This window comes from Lissotriton helveticus, chromosome 5_1, assembly GCF_964261635.1.
Source record: "Lissotriton helveticus chromosome 5_1, aLisHel1.1, whole genome shotgun sequence".
In the NCBI taxonomy this organism is placed as follows: Eukaryota; Metazoa; Chordata; class Amphibia; order Caudata; family Salamandridae; genus Lissotriton; species Lissotriton helveticus.
Window position 1 is genome coordinate 1,842,951,435 of NC_136065.1, and position 26,043 is coordinate 1,842,977,477.

At 44.0% G+C, this 26,043-nt stretch overlaps 1 protein-coding gene across 4 annotated transcripts in view; it reads left to right on the forward strand.

Moving 5' to 3' along the window:
- Positions 1-26,043, forward strand: part of SPOP (speckle type BTB/POZ protein) — a 344,731-nt gene that overhangs the window by 273,332 nt on the left and 45,356 nt on the right. For all 4 annotated transcript variants that reach the window (XM_078645267.1, XM_078645270.1, XM_078645268.1 and 1 more), the window contains one exon: positions 254-309. In XM_078645267.1, coding sequence (XP_078501393.1) covers positions 254-309 — 56 coding nt within the window. The remainder of the gene's footprint in view (positions 1-253; positions 310-26,043) is intronic.

The following is a 26,043-nucleotide window of genomic DNA, read 5'->3' on the forward strand; positions in this document are numbered from 1 at the left end:
ACCTGTTTATGGAAGCTAATGGTTCTAAAATATCCATTTTGTGCTCATCTCAATCCATCCTGTTGTGTACATGGAAGTGCTTATCCCCATCATAGAGTGACTCTTTAATTAGGTAAGTTATGCCGTTAGCGAGGTTAGTTGGCAGGTCAGACAATTAAGACCTTAGTTGATATAGGAGAATCTGGCAGGCAGGTTAGATCAGCGTAGAATGGAAGTTACTGATAACCTTTTGCATCTTCTCTTACACTTACAGCGCGCTCTCCTGTTTTCAGTGCTATGTTTGAACATGAGATGGAAGAAAGTAAAAAGGTGAGTTGTGAGATGTGGTAAAACAGGATGTCTACATTGATATGTGGCCTAAAGGTGGTTGTATTTAGTGCTCTCTTGTTCTATCACTTTTCCCCTCTTTTTACCGGAATGGGAATAACTTCTTAAGAATGTAATTTCACTTTAGAAATGTGTTTAGCGTATGTATTGCAAGTCCTAGTCCTTAAAATAAAAATACAGTTCACATACTTTTAAAGACTGACTAAGCCCCACAAGATCTTTTATGTTCTGGTGCCCTCAAAAGCTTTAAACACCCTTTCTGTTGATATTAAGTACTTCTGATGGGAGTTCAAAATAGTAGGGACTAAGTTCAGAAACTCAATGGTCAGTGAGGGATATTCTATTCACTATGGCCTGCAAAGATGCTGCCATTTTAGGTTTCACAGGTCATTGCCTTAGCTGCGTTGATGAAAGTAAACAGGAGCAGGCATGATGTCTTATTTAAGGAAACCAAACCCTCCATTTGAAAAGGAAACAGAACCCTCCATTTTAAAAGGGCAAAAGGACTGAGTCCTTGTCAACATTCATCGGGAAATTATCCATGAAAATACAGGTTGAGACACGGGTTGTTTTGCATCGTGGGGTTCTTGCAGATAGTCATGAACATAGGCATAGTCCCGTCTGTGTTTTCAGTTATTGAAGGTTGCCCCTGCCAACACCCCCACCTTACTCCTCTGTGATGAATAGTCAGGTGAGACTGCCATAGGTCTGTGACAGGCTAGCTTTAAATGCATTTTACCTGCAGAAAACTGTAGTAATATAATTGACACTAACCCACATAGCAGCATTTAGTGTAGAAATTGTGCCCTATAATTAAAAACAAGCTAAAAACGCCGCTGTCACTGCAGAAAAAAATGAAGGGAAGATGCCTGACAGTTCAAACATACAATAGCTGCGCACAATTATACACTATAATACGAGAAATCCCTCTGCTTCCATTACCCAATACCCAGCCTGCACTAAACATGGTATTTTGACTCACAGCCCCTGTTCCTTTTTTCCGACTTGTGCTGCCTGAAACTCCGAACAGTTAAAGGTAAATCAGGAATATTTTATTCTTCAGCTGTACCTTTACTTTTTATGAAGAGCTCCTCATGTGGGAGAAAAATTGCCATGTTCAATGCATGTGAGCTTTGCATACTCCTGCCAGCTAGTGTTGGGTCCGGATATTTGCAAGTTGTTTTTGTTTGAAGAAGTCTTTCCAGTCACGAAGAAGGTGACTCCTCCTTTTGGTGATAGTGCACATGGACATCGACTCCATTATTAGATTGTTTTTTTCCGCCATCGGGTTCGGACGGGTATTGTTGCGCTCTGCTTCGGAATCGATCCTCTGGTTCCCCCTAGGTACATACTTTTCGCTACCTTGACGGTATTGTTCTCGAACGATTCGAAATAAAAATCAAGACTGACATTTCGTTCCGAAAATCTGCGGGCGGTCTTTCCAGTCACGAAGAAGGTGACTCCTCCTTTTGGTGATAGTGCACATGGGCATCGACTCCATTATTAGATTGTTTTTTTCCGCCATCGGGTTCGGACGGGTATTGTTGCGCTCTGCTTCGGAATCGATCCTCTGGTTCCCCCTAGGTACATACTTTTCGCTACCTTGACGGTATTGTTCTCGAACGATTCGAAATAAAAATCAAGACTGACATTTCGTTCCGAAAATCTGCGGGCGGTCTTTCCAGTCACGAAGAAGGTGACTCCTCCTTTTGGTGATAGTGCACATGGGCATCGACTCCATTATTAGATTGTTTTTTTCCCCCATCGGGTTCGGACAGGTATTGTTGCGCTCTGCTTCGGAATCGATCCTCTGGTTCCCCCTAGGTACATACTTTTCGCTACCTTGACGGTATTGTTCTCGAACGATTCGAAATAAAAATCAAGACTGACATTTCGTTCCGAAAATCTGCGGGCGGCCTTCCGGCCATTAGCATCCGTTCAGCTCCTCGTCGATGGAACGGACCCCATTTAAATTCTGTCCTCTGTGCCACACGAAATATCTGCGCACAGATTCATCAGGTGTGTAATTTGTGCTGGTTCCCTGAGCACAAAGAGCAAGACTGCGACATGTGCTGATCCTTCAGATCAACGAAAACTCTCCGTGGTAGTCGGGCTCTACGTCGAGAGATGCAGCGGTTGGATGTCACACCGAATCTGTTCGGCGATTACTCCGAACAAGAAGGGGTATCGGCAGCAGAAGAAGAACTGGCTTCGGCGGCGCCCGACTCCGGTTCGGAATGGCAGATTGACCTCTGAGACAATGAGGTGCCGCAGATACAAGGGAACGTTAGTATCGAAGACACTCCCGCCCCCCCCCTACACCCCCCAAATCTAAGGCTTTGCACCACCTCACTGCCAAGGTCGGCACCAAGAAGAGGTTTCTCACGCTCCGCCCTCTGGCTCTGCACCAAAACACTCTAAAAAGCCTTCCGGCTCTGGACTGAGTTGCCCAAAGACTACCTCCGAGCTCCAAAGCCAAGATCGGTTCGGAACCGAAATCTTTGGATCCGAAACCCTCGACACAGAACCCTCTGAGTCGAAACCTTCGGCACTAAAAGGACGTACCGGCTCGACTTTTAAACTTCAGTGCCAAAAATCAAAGACTTACCTGCAATTTCACTGGATCCCAATAAAGATATTGTACCTATTAGATTAGATCCAAAACAGAAAAAACTGTATATTCATTTCGATACAGTACACATTCATGCTAAACCACCATCTAAACACAAGCTTCCCAATGATGGAGCCACATATAATTCCTTTGAAAAATAAAAGTGTAGGCACTAGTTCTTTTCACACTTTTCCATCTCCTCCTCCTCCCTCTTCACCACAGCATGATCCATTAAATATTACACCCAGTCAGTCTCCTCCGCCTCAACTTAACACAGGTGACATGGACGAAGCACAACTTCCAGATTACACCACTGTCCCTTCACAGGATACAGACCCAGATCTTTATCCTGCCAGGCCATCTCCACCTGATGACAACCTTTCATACCAACTACTTATTGCCAGGGCAGCAGAATACGTGGGATGGAGCCACATAAAGACGTTTAAGTGGAAGATTTTCTTTTTGGCACATTAGGATCACATAAATCTAATCAAACACACACTTTAAAAATATCATCAATGTGCCCCGTCTGTTCTAGACAAAAAATATAAATCTTCCCCCACAGATCTCATTTTAATTAAGGGGCAGTTACCACTTGACACTTTAATGGTGTCAAATGCCAGAAAAAGAGCTAATTCTCAAGCATTTGGGGATGCCCTACCCCCCAGATAAAGAGTTAAAGCCGATTGATGCTTCAGGCAAGCATGTAGCGACGCAAGCGGCTAATTAATAGCATATTGCTAATACATAGAGCCTGCTGGCAAGGGATGATAGAGCCCACTGGGACGAAATGGAACAAATATTGCAGTTTCTCCCAGATGAACATAGGGCAAAAGCTCAGTACTTAGTAGCATTGGAAATTAATTTCCCTTCTTGACCTATCAAATGCTCTCTAGATGCAGCGGACACCGCAGCTAGAGAAGTGAATACCAGCATCTTACTGAGACGACGTGCTTGGCTACAGATTTCAGGATTCAAGCCTGAAGTACATCAATCCATACTGAACACACCTTTTGACAAAAAGCAACTTTTTGGTCCTAAAGTCTATTTAGCACCGGAAAAAATGAAGGATACCAATGTGGCAAAAACGATTGAAGCGCTTCAATCTCCCTCAAATAGAGCTTCCTTTCGGTGCTCTTTTTTATAGAGGATGGTCCAAGTCTACAGGCACGGACTAGAACACTTCCTCATATAAAGGCAATTCCCAAACCTCCTTTACAAAAGGGTTTTTCAGATGGGGTTATAGCGGAAGTAGTCCCAGGGGCAGAGGTATAAACACCACACCTCGCACTTCCCCTTCCTCAAGCAAGCAGTGATTTCCCTCCGACTATTCCACACCTGTCTGTGGAAGACTTCAAAACTTTCTCCCCATTTGGAAATCAATAAAAACCAACAAATGGGTGCTTGGAACTAGCCAACATGGCTATTGCCTGGAGCTTACCAACAATCCTCCAAACATTCCTCCTCGACCACACAAAATGTCTCCAGACTACCAGCACTTGCTTCAACAAAAAGTGCACTCGCTATTACTCTAAGGGGCTATAGAACCAGTTGCACTCCCGTACCACGGGTCATGGGTTTATTCCCTCTATTTTCTCATTCCCAAAAAGGACAGATCTTTGAGACCTATTCTAGATCTTGGAGACTTAAACAAATGCATATTGTCAGAGCATTTTGACATGGTCACTCTTCAAGTACTTCCCATGTTGCAGCAGGGTGACTTTATGTCTCCGCTGGATCTAAAGGACGCCTATTTTCATATTTCAATTCATCCCGCTCATCGCAAATAGCTCAGATTTCTGATAGCAGGCAAACCATACCAGTTCACGGTACTTCCATTTGGTGTCACTACAGCCCCCAGAGTGTTCACCAAATGTCTAGCTGTAGTAGGAGCTTATGTCAAAGACAGTGTATACATGTCTTTCCTTACCTGGACGACTGGCTTATCAAAGCCAACACTTACCAAACCTGTAAACTACACACTCATATAACAGTACATCTGCTTCATCAGTTGGGTTTCACAATAAATGTACAGACATTTCACCTGTGTCCAGCACAGGTGCGGTCTTATCTAGGAGCTTCCCTCAATACTCTCAAAGCTCTAGCTACTTCCAATGTAGCCAAGATTCACAATATTCAGGCCACAATACTACAGTTTCATCCCAATCAATCATTACCAGCCAGAGTCTTCAAGCAACTGCTAGGAATGATAGCATCCTGCAGTACAATTGTACCTCATTCAAGGCTTCACATGCGTCCTCTGCAAGAATGTCTATCACGTCAATGGAATCAATCATAGGGTCTGTTAACCGATCTAGTGTTGGTAGACAGACGCACCCATCGCTCTCTGCAGTGGTGGAACCCTCAAAATTTGGGAAACGGGCGTCCCTTCATAGACTTGATTCCACAATTTATTTTGACAGAGGACGCATCTCTAACTGGTTGGGGTGCTCACCTTCAACATCACACGGTACAAAGTTTGTGGTCCCACAGTCACAAACAGCTCCACATCAGTACCTAGAATTGCTAGCAGTGTTTCTAGCACTCAAAGCTTTTCTCAACCAACGTCTAGGCATGACTGTCTTGGTCCGCACAGACAACATGACAGCAATGCATTACCTACAAAAACAGCGAGGGACACACTCTCTCCAGCTGTCGCATCTTGCGCAAAGCATATGGAATTGGGCGATTCACCACAAAATATGTCTCCTAGCAGAACACCTTCCAGCAGTAGACAATCAGGTTGCAGACCTGCTCAGCAGACATAGGCAGCAAATGCATGAGTGGGAACTTCATCCCCAAGTTCTTGTTCCTTACTTCCAAAAATGGGGATTTCCTCAAATAGATGTTAGCCACAGTGCACAACGCAAAATGCCCAAACTTCGCATCCAGGTTCCCACACCAAGCTTCCAAAGGCAATGCTCCATAGATGAATTGGTCAGGGATATTTGCTTAGGCTTTTCCGCCTCGCCCACTAATTCCGTTACTGGTTCGGAAGCTCAGACAAATGTCCCTAACACTGATATTAATAGCCCCCACTTGAGCTCGCCAACCTTGGTACACTACCCTGCTAGAACTCTGTGTTTCAAATCAAAGGTTACATCTCGCACCGTCTCTACTCACTCAAAGCCATTGAGAAATCAGACATCCAAATCCCAAAGAACTCAACCTAGCAATTTGGCTCATGAAGTCCTAGAGTTTGGTTATTTGCAATTACCACCAGACTGTCCATATTCTTAAAGAGGATAGAACGGCTACTACCAGAGCATAATATGCTGCTAAATGAAAGCAGTTTGTTTATTGTAGCAACAACCATATCAATGCACTTGACGTTTCTGTACAAAACGTAATTTATGTGTTGCATTTACAGCAGTGTGGATTAGCGTATACATCCACCAAGAAATTTCCCCTGCTTTAGAGTGTAAATTAAACATAGTTCTTACAAGGCTAATGAGTCCACCCTTTGAACCCATGCACAAATGTTGGTTGCAATTCCTTTCATGGAAAGTTGCTTTCCTCATAGTGATAACTTGACTAAGGAGAGTTGGTGAGCTTCAGGCATTGACTATACAAGAGCCTTTTCTTTCAGCTTCACAAGGATAGAGTGGTACTCCGTACTAATCCTAAATTTCTCCCTAAAGTAGTTTCTGCTTTTTATATCAATCAGTTGAGTTACCAGTCTTCTTTACTCAACCTGATTCTGTAGCAGAACGGGCTCTGCATACACTCGATGTTAGGCGAGCTCTACTTTACTACATAGAAAGAACCAAGGACTTCAGGAGAACAAATCATCTGTTTGCTGCTTTCTCTCCACCTCACAAAAGCAATCCTATTTCTAAGTAGGGGATTGCTAGATGGATTGTAAAATGTATCCAAACATGTTATACTAAAGCAAAGAGAACTTTGTTAGTACCCTCTAGGGAGCATTCCACTCGCAAAATAGGGACTACTATGGCCTTCTTGGTAAATATCCCCATAACTGACATTTGTAAGGCAGCAACATGGTCTTCACCACACACATTCACCAAACATTATTGTGTAGATGTGTCCTCAAGACAACAGGCAAATGTGGGCCAAGTAGTACTTAAAACACTTTTTCAAACAACTACGACCACTACAGGTTAGCCACCGCTTTGGGACATTACTGCTATATAGTCTATGCAAGGCATATGATCTACAGCTCACATGCCTCGAACTGAAAATGTTACTTACCCAGTAGGCATCTGTTCTTGGCACGTAGAGCTGTAGATTCACTTGTGCCCACCCACCTCCCCGGTTTCCTGTAGTGGTTGTAGTTCTTATTTTACGTTCATACGCATGGACATCTCTATTATACACTTTTAACTCCATTTCTCACCCTCTGCGAGAAAACAATCTAACAATGGAGTTGATGCCCATGCGCACTATCACCGAAAGGAGGAGTCATGTGACTGGAAAGAATTCTTCAAACAAAAACTTACAAACATCCAGACCCAACACTAGATGGCAGGAGTATGCCAAGCATGTGCATCTTCAGCTCTACATGCCAAGACCAGATGCTTACTGGGTAACATTTTCCTTCTGACCAGACCCACATGACCCATGTGTGGTATGTTTACCTAATTCACATTCTGCAAAAGAATATATTTAGTGACAAATATTGTCAAAAAGAACCCTCAGGGGCGCAGCGTGAATTACCCTGCAAGAGAAGCTGGGGTACTCCAAGCTGAAGAGGAAGAAAAAAGAAACTTCCCAGCTTCTTCCCATGAAAAGTATTCCTATACAGCAAGATCCAGGGCACAGCGACATTAAAGACCATCACCACTCAAAACTAGCCTGGCATTCACAGGAATACTGCTCAATGTCAAAACCCTTGGCACCAATTTGTTCGCCGTCAAAAGGCTCAACAGCAATGCTAGCACCTAAAGTATCATTCTCTGCTTTTTCAAGTACATTACCATGGACTCCGACATAAAAACCTTTTACGGTGACTCCGACAGCTGAACATGCGATGACACCAACTAGATCGCAGTCCACACGCTCTGCTCAAGCTACTCTTAAACAACACCATGCATCATCCAGGCATTCCATCATAGAAGTCGTAGTGACAACATATCTCAGCACCAAGGATGTCACTAGCTCCATTGTTGTTCAGATGCACACCGTCAAGATATTAGACTTCAAGACATTCAATATTGTGCTTTTTCACATGTTCATTTTATATCTTATGGTGATGGTGTGGATCCTGTATATGAACTGGTTGAACCTAAAAGACCAAACTGATCATACCAGTTATAGATCATTTGCGGCTTCATCTTGAACTTTTGAATGTACCATCTCTTAGTGAACTGTAGAATCCTCAAACACCTTCATCTCCTCAAGATTCAAAGGTTTTGTTATCTCCACCAACAAAAATAGCTACTTCAAGATCTCCTGACAGACGTAAAAGAACTCCTTCTACAAGCTCATGCTTTTACGATATAGACACATCATATATTCCGACATCTCCTCTGGCTTTGCGAGCCTCCCCAGTTGGTGATATTCTAACTTTCCAAGATGTACTCCTAAGAGGGGCAATGAAATTGAGCCTGTCCGATAGAAGTCTCAGGAACAACAGTCCAGATCATCATGGAGACTCTACAAACCAAGGGCTTCTCCAAGAACGATTCTCCCACTAGTTTCAGACTTTACTTAGTTGGCAGAGAACTTCCTCACTCCGGCCACTTTGAAGTCTGCATCTCCAAGCCTTCTAAAGAAATATAAAGCAACAGAACAGGTTCCATTTTATTTAAAACCAGAGCCTAAGCCTGATTACGTGATTGTTTCTATCGTTAGAAAGAAAAATCATTCCGACCGGAGAGGGAAAGTAAAAAGATGGATGCTGTGTAGAGAAAAATCTGTGGTTCTTTTGTTACCACTCTTAAAACAGCTAGTGACCATACGTCTAGGGAAAGATAGCAGGGCCTTTTGTCAATCCTTGCAAATGTTTGGAAACAATCTACCAGAGGAAACAAAACATGCTTTTTTAGAGATCCTTAATGACAACTAGTTGCCAATCAACTTGTCGATGCTGCTGTTGATTGCTTATTAGGATGGTAAAGTTCAGTTTCAGAGGTTCAAGACTGTATCAGAGAGAGAGTCCTATTATTCACAGCAAAGTCATCAAACCCAACAAAAGCGGAAAACAAAGTACTTAAGAAGGTCTATTGAGGCAGACGACAACAGCCTTAACATTTAGTCAGACTTCACTCCGGCGAAAATCTAGACTAATAATAACAAACAATGATCCCAACACTCCATCTACTTGGTTCACCTCTCCAGTGAGAAAGTGCAATAAAACATCTGGAAGAGTGAAAATACATCATAATAGACAAATACGATATACAAATTATAAAAAGTGGTTAAATAATCCAGTTAAAATCTTCACTGATTTTGATTCCATTGAAAATGTCTTTTTAATTATCTACTGCAACTAAAATTGCATGTTGCATCTCTACTACCGAAACTAACAATAGAACAGGTTCCTCCTTCACAGCAAGTGTAAAAATATCTTTGATACCAAAGAAAGGCCCGCAAGTAAGAATTCCGACTGATATTGGATCTCAGGCTAGCCAACAAATATATCAAACATCAAAAATTCAGGATATTAGCACTATCCATAGTTCATGAAACAGTGTGTTCTGTGAATCTAAGGGATGCTCATTTTCACATTCCAGTTGCGATCAAACACAGAAAATGTCTCCGATTTTGTAGTATTGCTCCTTCTGGGTGCACTGTGGTTCCCCCTTGGTTGCTTGGGTTAGCAGCTCTAGGCTGTCTTTGCTTCACACAACTACACAATACATTTGTTTTTATGACATTATTTTAGGAATCTGAACATTTCGTACAAGGTCAAACATGGTGTACTGTTTTTCTGTGCCCGAGCAGCAACTCTCCTAATGTTTCTAGATATAACACAGTAGCTCTGCTCCAGTGTTTCTAACATGACAGTTTTTATGATATAAACTGTGTCTCGGCCCCTTGGAGGTTAGAGGGGAGAATTCCATCAGAGAGTTCAGTCTTGGAATCGAGGCAGCACCCTTGCTTAAACTGAGTTTTCTTCTATGGTGAGGATCACCTGACTACGCATACCAGGTATGGGGTTTGGCGCTAATCCCAGACATCATTATTATATCCCTGTGCTCACATAGGGAGTGTAGGCCTATATAGATATATTAGTTGCCATGCTTGGGTTTGTTAATTGTTTACAGCCTGTTAGTAATCTTGATTACCTTTCTTAGTTGTATCTATTTACTAATCGCAGCAAACCTGCTCCGAAATAGATTGATGAGGATCCTTGGGATCCTCATCAATAGTCAAAAGCACATGGATATTCCTGCCCATGCGCGGGGCCCCGGAAACATATCACATATATGTGAAAACGTATGTAGCTCTATATATATATATATATATATATATATATATATATATATATATATATATATATATATGTATGTATTTTTAAGAACAGCTCGTTCACCGCCGTCGCTCCTCCTTCTCCCGGGTGCTCTGCCTCGCGGTGGTGAGCCGCGTATGTACGTCGCCACTCACGACGAAATTCGAGTGAGTGGCGACATATATATATATGTATATGTGTGTATATATGTGTGTATATATATATATATATATATATATATATATATATATATATATATATATATATATATATATATATATATATATATATATATATATATATAATGTGTATATATAGAAAAACAGACAATGCAGCCTTCCATAACAATGCTGATCAATGTTGCAAGAAATCTTCTTGTATATAAATATATTCCAATAAAGCAGGGAGAAAGAAAGCATTTGAAAAGTGCTTTAATATACAGCAGAAAACACAATCCTGCAAGGAAGAATGAAAAACATTGTCAACACATAGGCTGCATTGCAGAAACATTAGCGTCGAAAGCTGAAAAGCGAACCAACAGAAACACTCCCCTAGTTTCCCATCATGCCTCGGGGGTGACAGGTCAATTGTTCTTTCCGGCTCCTTCTGTTAGGACCCTGAATACTTGAGCTCTAACTTTTTTCTGATTTCTGTCAGAAAATTCTTCAAATTTTTTGTCAAGTTTTTTATTTTGACGTTTTTTTGTTCTTGGAGTATATCACTGCTATTTTTAAGAGAGTTGAGCATTAATTTTTCAGTCAAAAATGCCCTCTCTTTTTGACTCTTGCCCTACCTGTGGCAAGAAGAAGTCTAAAACAGATTCCCATTCTGTGCCTTCCTTCTGATCATAATCCCAAGACCTGTCAGCATTGCAGCTACTGTCCAAAAGAACTCTTAAGGATAGAGAGAGGATTCGCCTCTATGGGCTGGCTGAAAAGACGAAATCTCCTTTAAGAAGCAGGTCTCCGATGAAGAAGAGGAAAGAGAGAGCCACCACTCCAACTAGAAGTAAGGGTTCAGTATGCTCTCCATCGGCGTCTGGCTCGGCGCCTCAAATTCCTTCATTGGCAACGAAAACGTAGACGAGAAGAATATCGACGGCGGGCTCGCCGTCGAGAGAACACCAGTCATCGACCAGGAACACAGGTACGTCGGATCCTCCGCCATCGTCAACCGGGCGACGATTGGCATCGAGGAGCCGCTCTCCGTTGGTGCGGGCTCGCCCAACAGATCTCACTCGTCGCAGGCCAGTCAGCGTTCGACGTCGAGACATGCTCCGCCGTCGCAAGGTCATCAGCGTCGAAGCAGGCATCTCCGTTGCCGTCAACCAGGCGGCGGTCAATTTCGAAACACGCCTCGTCACCTGAGGCCAGGCACTCATTGCCTCTGTCGTCGTCGAAGCAACGTTCGACGTCGAAGTCTCGATCTTCTCCGACGGCGAGGGATTCGACGTCTAGACCAAGAGTAAAATACACCAAACGTCGTTCGACGTAGAGAAGGCGGTCTCTGTCTTTGATGAGAAATCAAATCAAAATATCTTTATTCGGTTTCCATAAATTGTTGAAAAACCATAAAACGTTCATATAAAAAATAGTTTTTTTTAAACAATTAAAATCAGTATTGGGTTAAATACATACGATGTGTTTACAAGTTCATCGAGTATTCAAGTATTAGTTAAGTAAAAATAAATAGAATCCAATTAAAAATGCCTATATAACAATAATTAATCCAAATTTGGACGGTGATTAACACAGAATTTCAAAAAGCAAGCTATAGCTTTTGCATATATTTCGTTTTCCAAAAACTGCAGCACTAAAAAGGCTGGACGACAGCCATGAATGCCCATAGATCTCAGTAAAGGTACAATCCATCGTTTACGTGGTGCGATATAAAATTTACAAAAAAACAATATATGGATTGAAGATTGTAAAGAAATACCATCACATAGACAGGCAGATAAATTCATGGACCAATCATTCTGTTGGGGAAAAGAAATTAACCTGTGGAAAATATTAAATCTAAAGCGGGTCAAAAGGAATTTTTCGTACCAGTTCATATTGTACGTTAAATACGGTTGCAGTGCAAAGACGGTCTGGATGGACAGTAGATGCTGGACTGAGCTTTTTCCTATTTCATTTAGAAGGCGCAACTCACCTAGGTGCGCTAGAGAGCTTTTTTGATTCTTTTTTAGGCAGCTCAGATATAAGTGATGGATCAGTAAAGTATCTTTCAAGGCCAAGGTCTTCAAAAAATGTTTTAACGTAGACTAACCATCTAAATGTATCCGTATTATCAAGTGACAGACAGTCCTGAACTAGGGAACGTGTTAGCTCGCACTGATCTGTAGATCAGATCCTGTGCCATAAAATAATTGGTTTGATTCGCACGCTGTCTGTTATGTAGTCCAAACCTTGCTCTAAATGACATCCATATGTCGAAGTGCCCCTGGGAACTGCAAGTAGGTACCTCAGAAAGGTGTTCTCAACCTTCTTTAATTCATCCACATTGGCATACCGCCACACCCCTGAGCCATAAATTGCAACGCTAATACATTTGGCCCGGTAGATCTTTAACATTTCTGACTGAGCTCTCTTCCCTATTTTCTGTGCAAAAGCCACTAAAGCAGTGGTAGCCCTCAGGAATAAAAACTTCCTAGAGTTAATGGCCTGTGTCCATTTGAATTTATTGTCTATTAGAATTCCTAGATAAAGGTAAGATGTAGTACGTTCTAATTTATTTATTTATTTATTTATATGCTTATTTCGCGCCTGAATCAGCCCCGAAGGGGTATCTCCGCGCGTAGCTTCTGAATAGGTATTTTGGCACAACCAGGGACATAGGACTATACTGAGTGCAGAGGGGAGCATCAATCTTGTGAAAAAAGGAATGTTTTTAACTTTCTTCTAAAGGACAGATGGTTGGAGATGTGTCTCAGCAATGGGGGCAAAGCATTCCAGAGCATCGGGCCTTTAAGTGAAATAGCACGTCCTCCCTGTCTTGCTCTCGTCACCCTAGGAACCTGGAGCAGCATAGTGCTACTAGAACGTAGGACACGACCTGGTAAGTAGGGGACAAATATATCTTTTAAATATTGAGGGCCAGATCCGTAAATACATTTATGCATAATACAGCATACTTTGAAGACAATGCGCTGTTTCACCGGTAGCCAGTGAAGAGAGAAGAGGAGAGGGCGTGAGGGAGTTCGTGGCATGGCATTCAAGATGAGTCTTGCCGCGGTGTTCTGTACCACCTGCAACCTACCCAGCTGTTCTTGGTTGGCAGAGATAAGAAGTCCATTGCAATAGTCTATCCGACCGATGACCAGGGATTGTACAAGCGTCTTCCTATGGATGTCAGGTAGGAAGGGGAATATGCGTCGAAGCAACCCTATTACTCGGAAACAAGTTCCCGTAATTTGATTGACGTGGTCTTTTAAAATCAATGCTTGGTCTAGACGCGCTCCCAGATTTTTTACAGTCCGCTTTGGTACCGGAACAGGTCCAAGCTCAGATGGCCACCAGTCGGGGGACCATAGCAGAGTGGCCCCTCCAAACAACATGACTTCATTCTTAGTCACATTGCATTGGAGGAAGTTATGGGCCATCCAATCTGCCACGGCTCGCATACCGTTTTGAAAAGATTTTATAATTGTTGGTGTGAGAGTTTGGAAGGGAAACAGCAGCTGGGTGTCATCAGCATAGGAGATTGGGGTGAACCCGTAGGATCTTATGATGTCTGCCAAGGGGGCCACATATACGTTAAATAACGTAGGGCTCAAGCAAGAGCCCTGTGGCACTCCCTTGGTAAGCTTCCTACAGATGGAATTGTGGGAGCCTAGCTTGACACCTTGTTGGCGATCCGCAAGAAAGCTTTCTAACCATGCCATGGCCGCCCCTTTTATTCCCACCTCCCTCAACCGGCCGAGAAGAACGTCATGCGACACCGTGTCGAAGGCAGCAGACAAATCCAATAGCACCAGAATCACTGAGCTCCCCCCGTCAAGTGACATCCTGATGGTATCAGTCACTGACAGGAGAGCTGACTCTGTGCTATGGTTGGGCCTAAAACCAGATTGGGAGCGGTCTAGGCCGCCTGCTGCCTCGATGTAATTAGACAGGTGCGCATTGACGTGTTTCTCGGTAAGCTTACCGAAGTAGGGTAAGAGGGAGATGGGTCGGAGGTTGGAAAGTTCCGACCACGGGAGAACAGCATTCTTGCGGATGGGGTTCACCACCGCTCTCTTCCACTCAGTGGGTACGATTCCCTTCTTTAAAGACTGATTTATGACATCTTGAATGTAGGGGCCCAACAAGGGGCGCAGAGGAGCTAAGATTTTAGCAGGGATCAAAGACCCGGATTTTACCTGGGTCATTAATATTTCAAGTTCTTCACTTTTGATAGGAGGAAAGGTGGTCAGAGAGAAATTAGTATTTTTATTATTTTTATTGAGGAGAGAGGTATTCAAGGTACCTCTTTCTGTTTGGGACACCAGGATCTTGTCATAGATGGAGTCAATTTTGTTTTCAAAATATAGAGAAACTTCCTCACACAGATTTTGAGAGAAATCATCTAAGCTTACGCAAGCAGTGGGCTTGACGAATGTCTCAAGGATGCGATATAATTCTTTAGGGGAGTTGCCAGCCTGTGTGAGTTGTTGTGCTATGCAATTTTTGCGGGCGGCTTTGACATGTTTGTAATAGTTGGCCTGTGCTGCCCGATGGGCCTTCTTATTATCCTCCGAATTACATTTTCTCCACCTTTTTTCAATCCTCCTACATTCTTGCTTCTCCATTCTGAGAGCCTCTGTGTACCACTTCTCCTGTTTGGCTACAGGGAATTGTTTAAATGTTTTCAGGGGGGCGATTTTATCAATAGCAGTGGTGAGTGAATTTTGAAATATTCTTAGACTGTGTTCCACATCGTCTATGTCCTTATGTCAGGTTTTTCCCAGGCCGTTTGAAGTGCCTCCAATGTGAGCTTATGCCATTGTCTGCGTGTGACAGGAGGTAGGGGTTTCTTATTTGACCCTTTGTTGATTTGGGAATATATTAAATTCCAATAAAAAGTGATCAGTCCACTCTAATTGTACCGGTTCTTTACAGGATATGTTGTCAAAATTCGTGTGTATCAAATCGATACAATGACCACCTTCATGAGTAGGGCCCTCATTTTTTTGCGTAAGGCCAATAGTCGCTAAATCATCAGCTAGACTTCTAGTATCTAATAATTCAGGCTGATCAGAATGAATATTAAAATCCCCCAAAAGCAAAAAATCTTCCTTAGCTCGTATATGAGGGCTAAGTATTTCCAGAAGGGAGAGGGAGAATCTGGGGCATGATACAGGTGGACGATAAAGAAGAGCTCCCTTACAGGTCTTTCTATTGGGGAAGGTGATTCTATAAATCATTAATTCCAGTTGTGCACAGTATTTCCTGTCTACAATGTCTAATTTAAGGTATTCTTTATAGACTATGGCAATTCCGCCACCTATTTTGTCGGGGCGATCTGCGTTATGAAATTTGTAGCCTTTTGGCACTCCTAGGGCAATGGCAGGTACGGTATGAGGTTTTAGCCAAGTTTCAGTAATGAAACAAATATCTGGGAGTATAGTGTCAATCAGGTCCCAAATGGCAAATTGATGCTTCGGCATCGAGCGGGCATTTATTAGAATGCAGTGCAAATTATCGGTTAGCGTGTGCGATTTGCTCAACCTGGGAGAAGTAATAGTGGCGAAATGGCATTTTAAACAGGAAAAGGGTCCCTCGGGACATGGCCAGTTATCACTTAAGTGGCAGGGAATGACAGATTTCTTAATATTTAATAAAGCTGAAGCCTCATACCTTATGTATTTGGAAGGGGGCAGCATAATGGAGCCCCTGGCCCCGTCCTGTCGCGGATGGGCGCAGACGGGCAGCTCTTTGGCTGGTCTTCGGCTGGTATGAGGCTGCGCGCAACCGCTGCGCGCCTCCGAGGAGGCGAGGGCTAAATAGCCCCTGAAGCCGCTAGAGCGCTAATCGCTCCCGGAAGTGCCTGGCCCTCACCTGTCCGCCCTCCGCACAACGGTAACGAATTACTGAGTCGGAACGAGGCGGGCAGGAAATGACATCGAGACCAGCACTCCGGTGAGAGGTGAACTTTAAAAACAAGTATTAACTTTAAAACAAGTATTAAATGTAGTAGATGCAGTAAATGCTAAAAAGTGCACATGTAGAATATAAAAACACGTAAGAGATACAGTCTGCAATGCAGCTCAGAAAGTCTGATTGGCTTCAGGAAATGCGTGATACCTGGCAGCGCGCTAGCGGTGTGGAGACACTGCCACCGTCTCCCACCGCAGCTGCGCAATCAAGAGTCTCCGCCTAAATAGCCCCTGAAGCCGCTAGAGCGCTAATCGCTCCCGGAAGTGCCTGGCCCTCACCTGTCCGCCCTCCGCACAACGGTAACGAATTACCGAGTCGGAACGAGGCGGGCAGGAAATGACATCGAGACCAGCACTCCGGTGAGAGGTGAACTTTAAAAACAAGTATTAACTTTAAAACAAGTATTAAATGTAGTAGATGCAGTAAATGCTAAAAAGTGCACATGTAGAATATAAAAACACGTAAGAGATACAGTCTGCAATGCAGCTCAGAAAGTCTGATTGGCTTCAGGAAATGCGTGATACCTGGCAGCGCGCTAGCGGTGTGGAGACACTGCCACCGTCTCCCACCGCAGCTGCGCAATCAAGAGTCTCCGCCTAAATAGCCCCTGAAGCCGCTAGAGCGCTAATCGCTCCCGGAAGTGCCTGGCCCTCACCTGTCCGCCCTCCGCACAACGGTAACGAATTACCGAGTCGGAACGAGGCGGGCAGGAAATGACATCGAGACCAGCACTCCGGTGAGAGGTGAACTTTAAAAACAAGTATTAACTTTAAAACAAGTATTAAATGTAGTAGATGCAGTAAATGCTAAAAAGTGCACATGTAGAATATAAAAACACGTAAGAGATACAGTCTGCAATGCAGCTCAGAAAGTCTGATTGGCTTCAGGAAATGCGTGATACCTGGCAGCGCGCTAGCGGTGTGGAGACACTGCCACCGTCTCCCACCGCTAATATAGTGTTGTTGACATATATATCCTTAATTTTCTTTGGCCGAGGCCCTGCATGCATAGCATAAGTCTTCTTTATATTTACTTTAAGATTTAGACTGTTCATAAAACTACAGTATTTATTTAAGGTCTACTGTAGCTGAAGGGGAGTTCTTGCAAGAAGGGAGGTCTTTACTCCCTTCCAACATGGCTACTTCGAGCCCATTTGTATATAGTGTGAATAGGAACGGGGCCAGAACACATCCTTGTCTGACCCCCCTCTCTATCCGGAAGGATTCAGTGAGTTCTCCCACTGTACCGTGTCGGACTCTTGCAGTTGCTCCCGAGTAAAGCTCACGCAAAAAATTCACCAGTGTAGGGTCCACTCCCATTTCTAGAATGATTGACCACAACTTTGTATGGCTGACGCAGTCAAAGGCTGCGGTCAGATCAACGTATACCATATGGAGGTACCCCCGTTTAGCTTGTACATATTTTCCGATAAAAAGTGTTAAATTGAGAGCCTGGTCCACTGTGCCCAATCCTTCACGAATCCCGTATTGTAGGTCGGAGATTATTTTATGATCGGAGGGCCAGTCCTGAAGTCGCTCTAGTAAAATGCGGCCTACGACCTTACCGAAAGAATCTAAAAGTGAAATTGGTCGGTAACATGTTGGACTTTGTCGATCGCCTTTTTTAAAAATTGGCACTAAAATTGAAGTGGACCAGGAATTGATTAGTCCTACGTTTTTTGCTGCTTCAAGCACTATTGTAAGGATGGGGGACCAAAGATCTAAATTATATTTAAAAAGATCCACTGGGACCCCTTCGGGCCCTGGTGCTTTCTCTGTTCTCGAAGCTTTTAAGGCATTTAATACCTCCGTGTGAGTGAAACTTAACTGTAATGGGTAAACTACATCTCGAGGGGGTAATTCCCTCCTAACGTATTCAGAATGCTCTATATTCGCTTCTAAATCCTGACTAAATATTTTTAAGGAATAGTTAACCCATGCTTGAGCGTCTATGGCAACATCTAGCTTTGGGGTATCATTTGTATCAAGTAGGAAGGGAGATTTAAATACTTTCCAGAAAGTAGAACTGTCCTTCATTGAGCAGCTATTATGTAGCTGATTCCATAAATCATTCCTGATCTCTATTTTGCTTTTTTTTTAAAGCCGCAGCATAGGCCTTTCTAAGGCGCGTCGCTCAATGGTTAGAGCGGCAGACCTTGATGCAGAGGTCTGGCCCGGGACCAGGGTTCAAATCCCGCCTCGGCGGCTCTTGGACTCAATCTCCCCGGACCTGATAATTCTCGCCTCGGTGCCTAGTCTAATCATGGGTTCCACTCTGTGACTCTGGGCAATAGCTTGCTTAATCTCCACAACGGCCCCAGCAGCGCTTGGATGCCTGGCTTCACCTTGGGGGTGCCCAGGAGTGGACATCTCACAGGAAAGCCAGGAAGGGTTCCACAGCGGTATGAATACAGCGCTACGAGACCTCTGGGTAGAAGTGTGCTATATAAAAACAAACACATTTACATTTAAGGCTGGCGATCTCTTTCCTGTCCCGATTGCATTTACTTAATGCAATTTTTAGTGCTGAGTAGGCTTTAGTGCACTCATGATTAAACCAGCCCTTTTTGGAGTTTCTGTTGTTCGAATGTTTACGGAGTAGTTCTTCTATAATTTTAGTAATAGCTTTGTAACTAGACAGAATTTGTTCAGGTGTAGAGTTGGGATCAAAACAAATTTCAATTGAAGACAAAGCACGTTTGAATATTTTGGCCGTTGTCAATTCTTGATCTATTTTACCCCACTTTAGTGCAAAGCCGTTAAATCTATCTAGTTTCAGGGTCTGTTGATCCAAGAGACTCAGGTAGACAGGCTCCCCCATGTTGGTAGGAACACTTATTGTTAGACTGATGGGGAAATGGTCACTTATTACATTATTAATAGTGTCAAAATTCTGAATTGTTGATGCTAAGCTATAAGAAGCAAGTACAAAATCGATTGTGCTATTTAACCCCCTCCCATGAAAAGTAGAAGAAAAAATTACAGGAGGGGTTACCAGTTCATTTGCAAACCCCAACTCCATGCCGAATATGATCTCATTCATACGATTACCAGGTTTAGTGTGATTAAAATGCGTTAGATTATTTCCATCCTCTTCCTGGATACCACAGTTTTTAGTACAATTCTTTTTACACAAAAATAGATTGAAATCACCGCCCCAAATCAGTTCAAACGATTTGTTTGTATACTTTGTACGTATTTCCTGTAATAAAAAGGAAACCTTATTTAAAACATCAATTAAATCACTTGAGTTCAAGTTGTTATAAAAATTTACTAAAAAGTAAATAGAATTTTTGTTTATCTTTAACATTAGGATCTGGTAGTTACTTTCCAGGCTCAGCTAGACTAATTCTTTAAGTGCCAAAAGTATTTGACACGTATACTGTTAAACCCCCCTTCCGTATCCCCGAAATAGATGGTATAGCCTCAGAGAAATAGGTCTTATATCCCTCTAGGTGAATTGGGGAGCTGAGCCAGGTCTCTTGGAGACAGACTATATTATGTTCCCTCACCACTTCCTCCCACTTATCATTAGTACACTTTGAAAGTTGACCTGCTATATTCCAGTAGACAATATTAAGTTTCAGGGCTTTTAATTCAGGCTTAGTTTGGATGGACTGGAGGGGTAGCTCTAAGTTTGATAGATGTATTAGCCGGTCACTTTCCAGCAGCCCTACATTTAAGGGGAGGACCATAGTGTCTGTTATTAATAAAGGGTCTAAGCCAGTTGAGCTGTGATTAACAAGCTTGGGTGAATCATAGGGATTCTCACAAAGCTGTGCTTGGGACTGACTAAGAACCTCCTAGTGAATCTCCTATTGTACTATGTCCCATTTCCAGTCATTCGTTGTCATCTAGTCCTGAAAGAGGATTAAATCTATTATAAATGGGTATAGGCTGAGGTACCCATTGATCAGTAAGAGGATTTCTCCATTTTATAGGAAGGCAGTTGCTTCTTTTAGGTGGATTAAAAAATCCTAGTGATAATAAGTTTATCCCTATAGCATCTACGTTGTGATTTGCCCCTATTCTCAAAATTTCATTAACCAACAATGGTGAGCTAAATTTCAGGACAATGCAGTCCCCAGGCAAGACCTTTTCTCGCGACCCCAACCACTGTACACGCCTGACCATCTTGAAATCCTGAAATAATTGTCTATGTAAGCCTACCCTACTGCTCAACCAGTGTAGTGATTTATTCTTAAGTGATATCCATGATTCCTCAATGGGAGCTTGATTATTTGGTACGTTACCCAAGACGATAATATAGGGGGTGGGTTCTGGTGGAAGGTCTAGATAAGTAGCCGGAGCCGATGTATCATCGTTTAAGGGCGTCGGAGACCCCCGCACACAGGCAGCTGGTCCCTGGGTTTGGCGCTGAACAGAGGTGAGTTTATGCTTGTCCCGATGAGGAGTACCCCGATCTCGACTCCACTGACTACCAGTTGACGGTCAGCGTCAAGTGAGATAGCCGTCGAGAAGGATTTCTCCGTCCAATCGTTTCATCGTTGAGGTCTCCTGTACGCTCAACGTCGAAGGCGAGTTCTATGGGCTCTTGACATTCAACGTCGCACCATACAACGTCGAAGCACACTGAGAGATCGATGTTGAGGAGGCGATCAGGTTTTAGGGACTCTCCAGGGATGGTGACGCAGAGCCGGTCGACGTCGAGACACTCCCCATCGATGCCACAACGCTCATCAGGATGCCAATCACGCTCCAGAAGCCCCAGAGAGCCCTCTCATTCTGTTCGAAGCTCACCCCAGACGATTGCGTCGTCACGCAATTCTTCTGCTCATTCGCCTGAGCCCCAAAGATCACCAGCAAGAGGCTCTCCAAGGAGACAGCGATCTCCTTCAATCCATCTTTCTGCCATCATTGGCAGACAGTACCCTCGGGTCACGCCCTGCGGCCTATGGACTATTCCAGTCCACTGCACAGATCACTCTTGCAACGTCTCGTGCAGAAAGTGTACAGGTCCCCCACCACTCGGACCAGAGACCACAGAGGCAGATCCCCTGAACGCAGGTCGACTCAGGGCGGCTAACACCATCTTGGTCCTCCTCTTCAACGCACTCATTCAAAAGGGATTACTCACCTAACCTTACAGTTAGTCCTCCTTCTAGGGTGTCACCTATCGATGATATGAACACCTTTCACGATGTTCTTACCAGAGGAGCTCCGAAGCTGAGCATAGCCGTGTCCGCTCCTCAGACCACCACGTCCACCATTTTCGAGACCTACCATCAAAGGTCTACGACTAGGCCATTGCTTCCTTTGGTCCCTGGTATCATTGAGCCGGTAATGGACATCTTCCTCACTCCATCGGCTAAAGCAGCTCCAGCTCTGATCCTGAAGAAATATAAACCGGCTGCATCAGATCCTCTTTTTCTCAAATCTGATCCACCTCCGGACTCATTATTGCAGCAGCGAAGAAGATACACGCAGTTGCGTCTTTCTCCTCAGCTCCTCCGGATAAAGAGAGTAGAGCACTCGATTCTTGAGAACGGAAGGCTTGCGGCTCTGCAGCGTCTTCTCCTCCGGTGTCTAACGCTGCGGCCCTACTGGGCCGTTATGACAGGTCCTTATTGGATTCGCTGGAGCGCCTAAAGGACAAACTCCCAAAGGAGGATCAACAAGAATTTTCTGAGATCCTCCAGGAAGGTGCGTTCGAATTTTGTCGCACTATCAAATATTTCCACATCTGAAAAAAGGTGATTGGATGTGTTCGGTGGATCTCCAAGATGCGTACTTCCTCCTCCCAATCACACCACGGCATCGCAGGTTCCTGCGATTCATGGTGGGCGCAAAAAATTACCAGTACAAGGTCTTACCCTTCGGCCTAAAGTCTGCCCTGAGGGTATTCACGAAATGTATGGCAGTAGTAGTAGCAGCAGCATTTCATCGCCAAGGTCTGTTCATGTATCCATACCTGGACGGCTGGCAGTTGAAGAGCTCATCTCCCCACATGGTGCAGGAACCCCTTCACATCTGCCTGGATTTCCTTCAATGCTTAGGCCTGCATGTCAACGTGGACAAATCAGTTCTGAAACCTACACAATCGCTCCACTATCTGGGAGGCACCTTAAGCTCCAACCTAGGAAAAGTATTTCCTTTGGAGGAGAGATTGTCATCCATGAGAGACAAAAGCAATATCATCCTCCAAGCTCATCAGCCATCGGTAAGACAAGTGGCTTCTCTGCTGGGGTCGATGGCCTCTTGCATTTTTTTCACACCCAACGCCAGATTGCGGATGAGACCGTTGCAACAAGATCTGGAGGACAAATGAGACCAATCCTCAGGTCAGTGGAACGACCAGATTTTCCTCTCTCCCACAGCGAAGACGTCCATTCTTTGGTGGCTGCAGCCACAGAACCTTCTGGTGAGAGTCCCATTCCATCAACCTCTGCCAAAACAAACTCTGATCACGGATGCGTTACTTCAGGGTTAGGGAGCGCATCTGGGCAACTGCAAACTCCGGGCAGATGGACCGGCAGAGCAGGCCTATCATATCAACATGCTAAGACTGCGGGCGGTTCATTTAGCCCTCGAAGCTTTTCAACCGTCGATTCAGTCCGAATCGATCCTGTTAAAAACGGACAATACAACCACTATATATTACCTGAACAAACAAGGTGGAACAATCTCTGCCCTCTGTCTCTCGAATCCCAGGCGATCTAGCACTGGCTGCTAGCCAGGAACCTATCAATCATGGCAGTTCATCTGCCAGGAGACCAGAATGTGCGAGTAGATGCCCTCAGTCGTCATTTCGAGGAGCAAGAAGACTGGATGCTCAACGACGAAGTGGTGGCGGACATTTTTCATCAGTGGGGTCATCCTTTCATCGACCTCTTTGCAGACGATCAAAATAGAAAAGGCCACTCCTTCGCATCCAGGTTTTACCGACCAGGAATGAGGGGGAATGCTCTTTTGATAGACTGGTCAGGGACGTTTGCATACGCCTCTCTGCCCCTCCCTCTCATTCCGAAGGCTGTGGCCAAACTTATCCGATCCAGAATGACGATGATCCTCATAGCACCGGAATGGTGGTATCCGGCCCTATTGCAGCTCTCGGTTCGCCCGCATCGGAGACTCCCGTGCAGGCCAGACCTTCTCACCAAAATGGGAGGGAAGATTCTGCACCCCAGCCTTCGCTCGCTCAGCTTGGCAGCATGGCTTCTGAAGTCCTGCAGTACGGACATTTCAACCTCACTCAGGACTGCATGGACATTTTGAGGGAGTCAAAGAGACCATCCACAAGGACCTCATACTCTTGTAAATGTAAAATGTTTTACTTGTGGTGTATCCGTAATGGTTGGAGTCCAATTAACTTGCAAGAAGAGGCAATCTTGCTGTATCTGCTACTTGATACGATACTGTGTGGAGCGCTCCACTCCCAGATGGACAGCGTTTATTGGATACTAGATCCTGCTGCGGATTCAACATTCGTTTTTTCTCTTAATTAATCCCATTTATTCCACAATTTTTTGCCAAAAGATTTCCTTATTATCCTTTAAATTGTCCACGTGTATGGCGTTGTGTATTTTTAATGCTTCTCGTATTTAAGTGTGCCCATCCGGACCTCTTCGAAAATACGATCAAAATGCACAGAATTGTTCAAATCAGCATTTCTTTATTGAGAACCCAATGCATTTCGGCAGGATATAGTGTGCATACCTCCTCTTGTGATGTTTCAAATATATCCGCAGCAGGATCTAGTATCCAATAAATGCTGTGCATCTGGGAGTCGAGTGCTTAAACGCGCTACCCACAGTATCGTATTAATTATGGTGCAAAGCAGAGCCCAGTTTTGCACGCAACTGGTTAAAGTTTGAGGAATGGACTAGAAGGGGAGAAACTACGGTGTGCATACCACCCCTTGTGATGTATCTGCTACTTGGCCAAATCTGGGTTGAAGTATTCATCCATAAAAGTGCATTTGGCGGCCATCACAGCATATCGTAAATACCTAACCAGCCTTCTTTCTTTCAACTTCAGGTGGTCAAGGACTTCCTACAGGGGTTGAAGAAGGTTTATCCTCCTGTTCGACCTCCTTGGGAGTTGAATATAGTCTTGTCCAAATTAATGGGTTACCCATTTGAACCCATTCATTAGGCCACATTACAACACCTTACATGGAAAGTAGCTTTTCTAGTGGCACGCAGAATGAGTGAAATACAAGCACTCCGTTCTGAGGATCCCCTGGAAGAGAAGGATAAGTTACTTACCTGTAATCCTAGTTCTCTTCCAGGGCAATCCTCATCAAAGTCATAAGCAACCCACCCGCCTCCCCGGGCAAGTGAACAAGATACATATCATCTCTTTGTAAAATGGTCTGTGGATCTCCGCAAAGAACAACTGACCTAACTGTCACCCCTGAGGCATGATGGGAAGCTAGGGATCCTGGCTGCCTTTAAGGCACAGTGCCAGTTTATTCTGTGTGTTTGTGTGTTAGCTTTTCAGCTTTCTATGCTAATGTTTCTGCAATGCATCCTATGTGCTGACAATGTTTTTCATTCTTCCTTGCAGGATTGTGTTTTCTGCAGTATATTAAAAAAGTTTTCAAATGCTTTCTTTCTCCCTACTTTATTGGAATATATTTCTATACAAGCACATTTCTTGCAACATTGCTCAGCATTGTTATGGAAGGCTGCTCTGTGTGTGTGTGTGTGTGTATGTATATGTATTTGTGTGTGTGTGTGTATATATATATATATATATATATAATATATATACATATATATGTATGTATATCAGCTGGCTAACAGGATTACATACCGCAACACCGCAACATGGACAAACTGCATACTGGGAGTTGCAGTCTTCCCACTCTGAACTACCAAAGTGATTCCTGTTGAACGATGTTCAGGTGTGCAACATTCTACTTTAGATGAGCCAGCATAAAAGAAACTCAGGATTCCAGCGTCAGTGGCATTTGGAGAGGTATTGCATCTGACTAAGGCGAAAGCTGAAACGCGTTATGCCAAATCCTTTCAACAAATTAAATTTTAAATCCTGTCGTGCCCCCTTGTCGACTCGGAAGGAGGAGGACTGTTTTTGCATTTTAGCACACTGCCATAACGCGCAAGGGTAGCCCTTCCTTAAATGTCTTGGGTTTATGCAACTACCCAGACCGCCTCGCACCCTATGTATCAGTGACTCTATCAGAGAGAGTCTACGAATTCGTGGAGAGACATCGCTACTTTAATGATGTCCCGGACCTGCAACCAAAGGGATCGCAAGGTAGGAAGTGCGGGCGTAAGAGGTTTTTTGCCCAGAAAATACGCTGCAATCCTCAACCTGACCACGCTCATAGCCAGCCTTCAAACTGGATACACCACAAGCAGCTGGCTAACAGGATCACTTACCGCAACATGAACAAACTGCATACTGGGAGTTGCAGTCTTCCCACTCTGAACTATCAAAGTGATTCCTGTTAAACGATGTTCAGGTGTGCAACATTCTACTTTAGATGAGCCAGCATAAAAGAAACTCAGGATTCCAGCGTCAGTGGCATTTGGAGAGGTATTGCTTCTGACGAAGGCGAGAGCT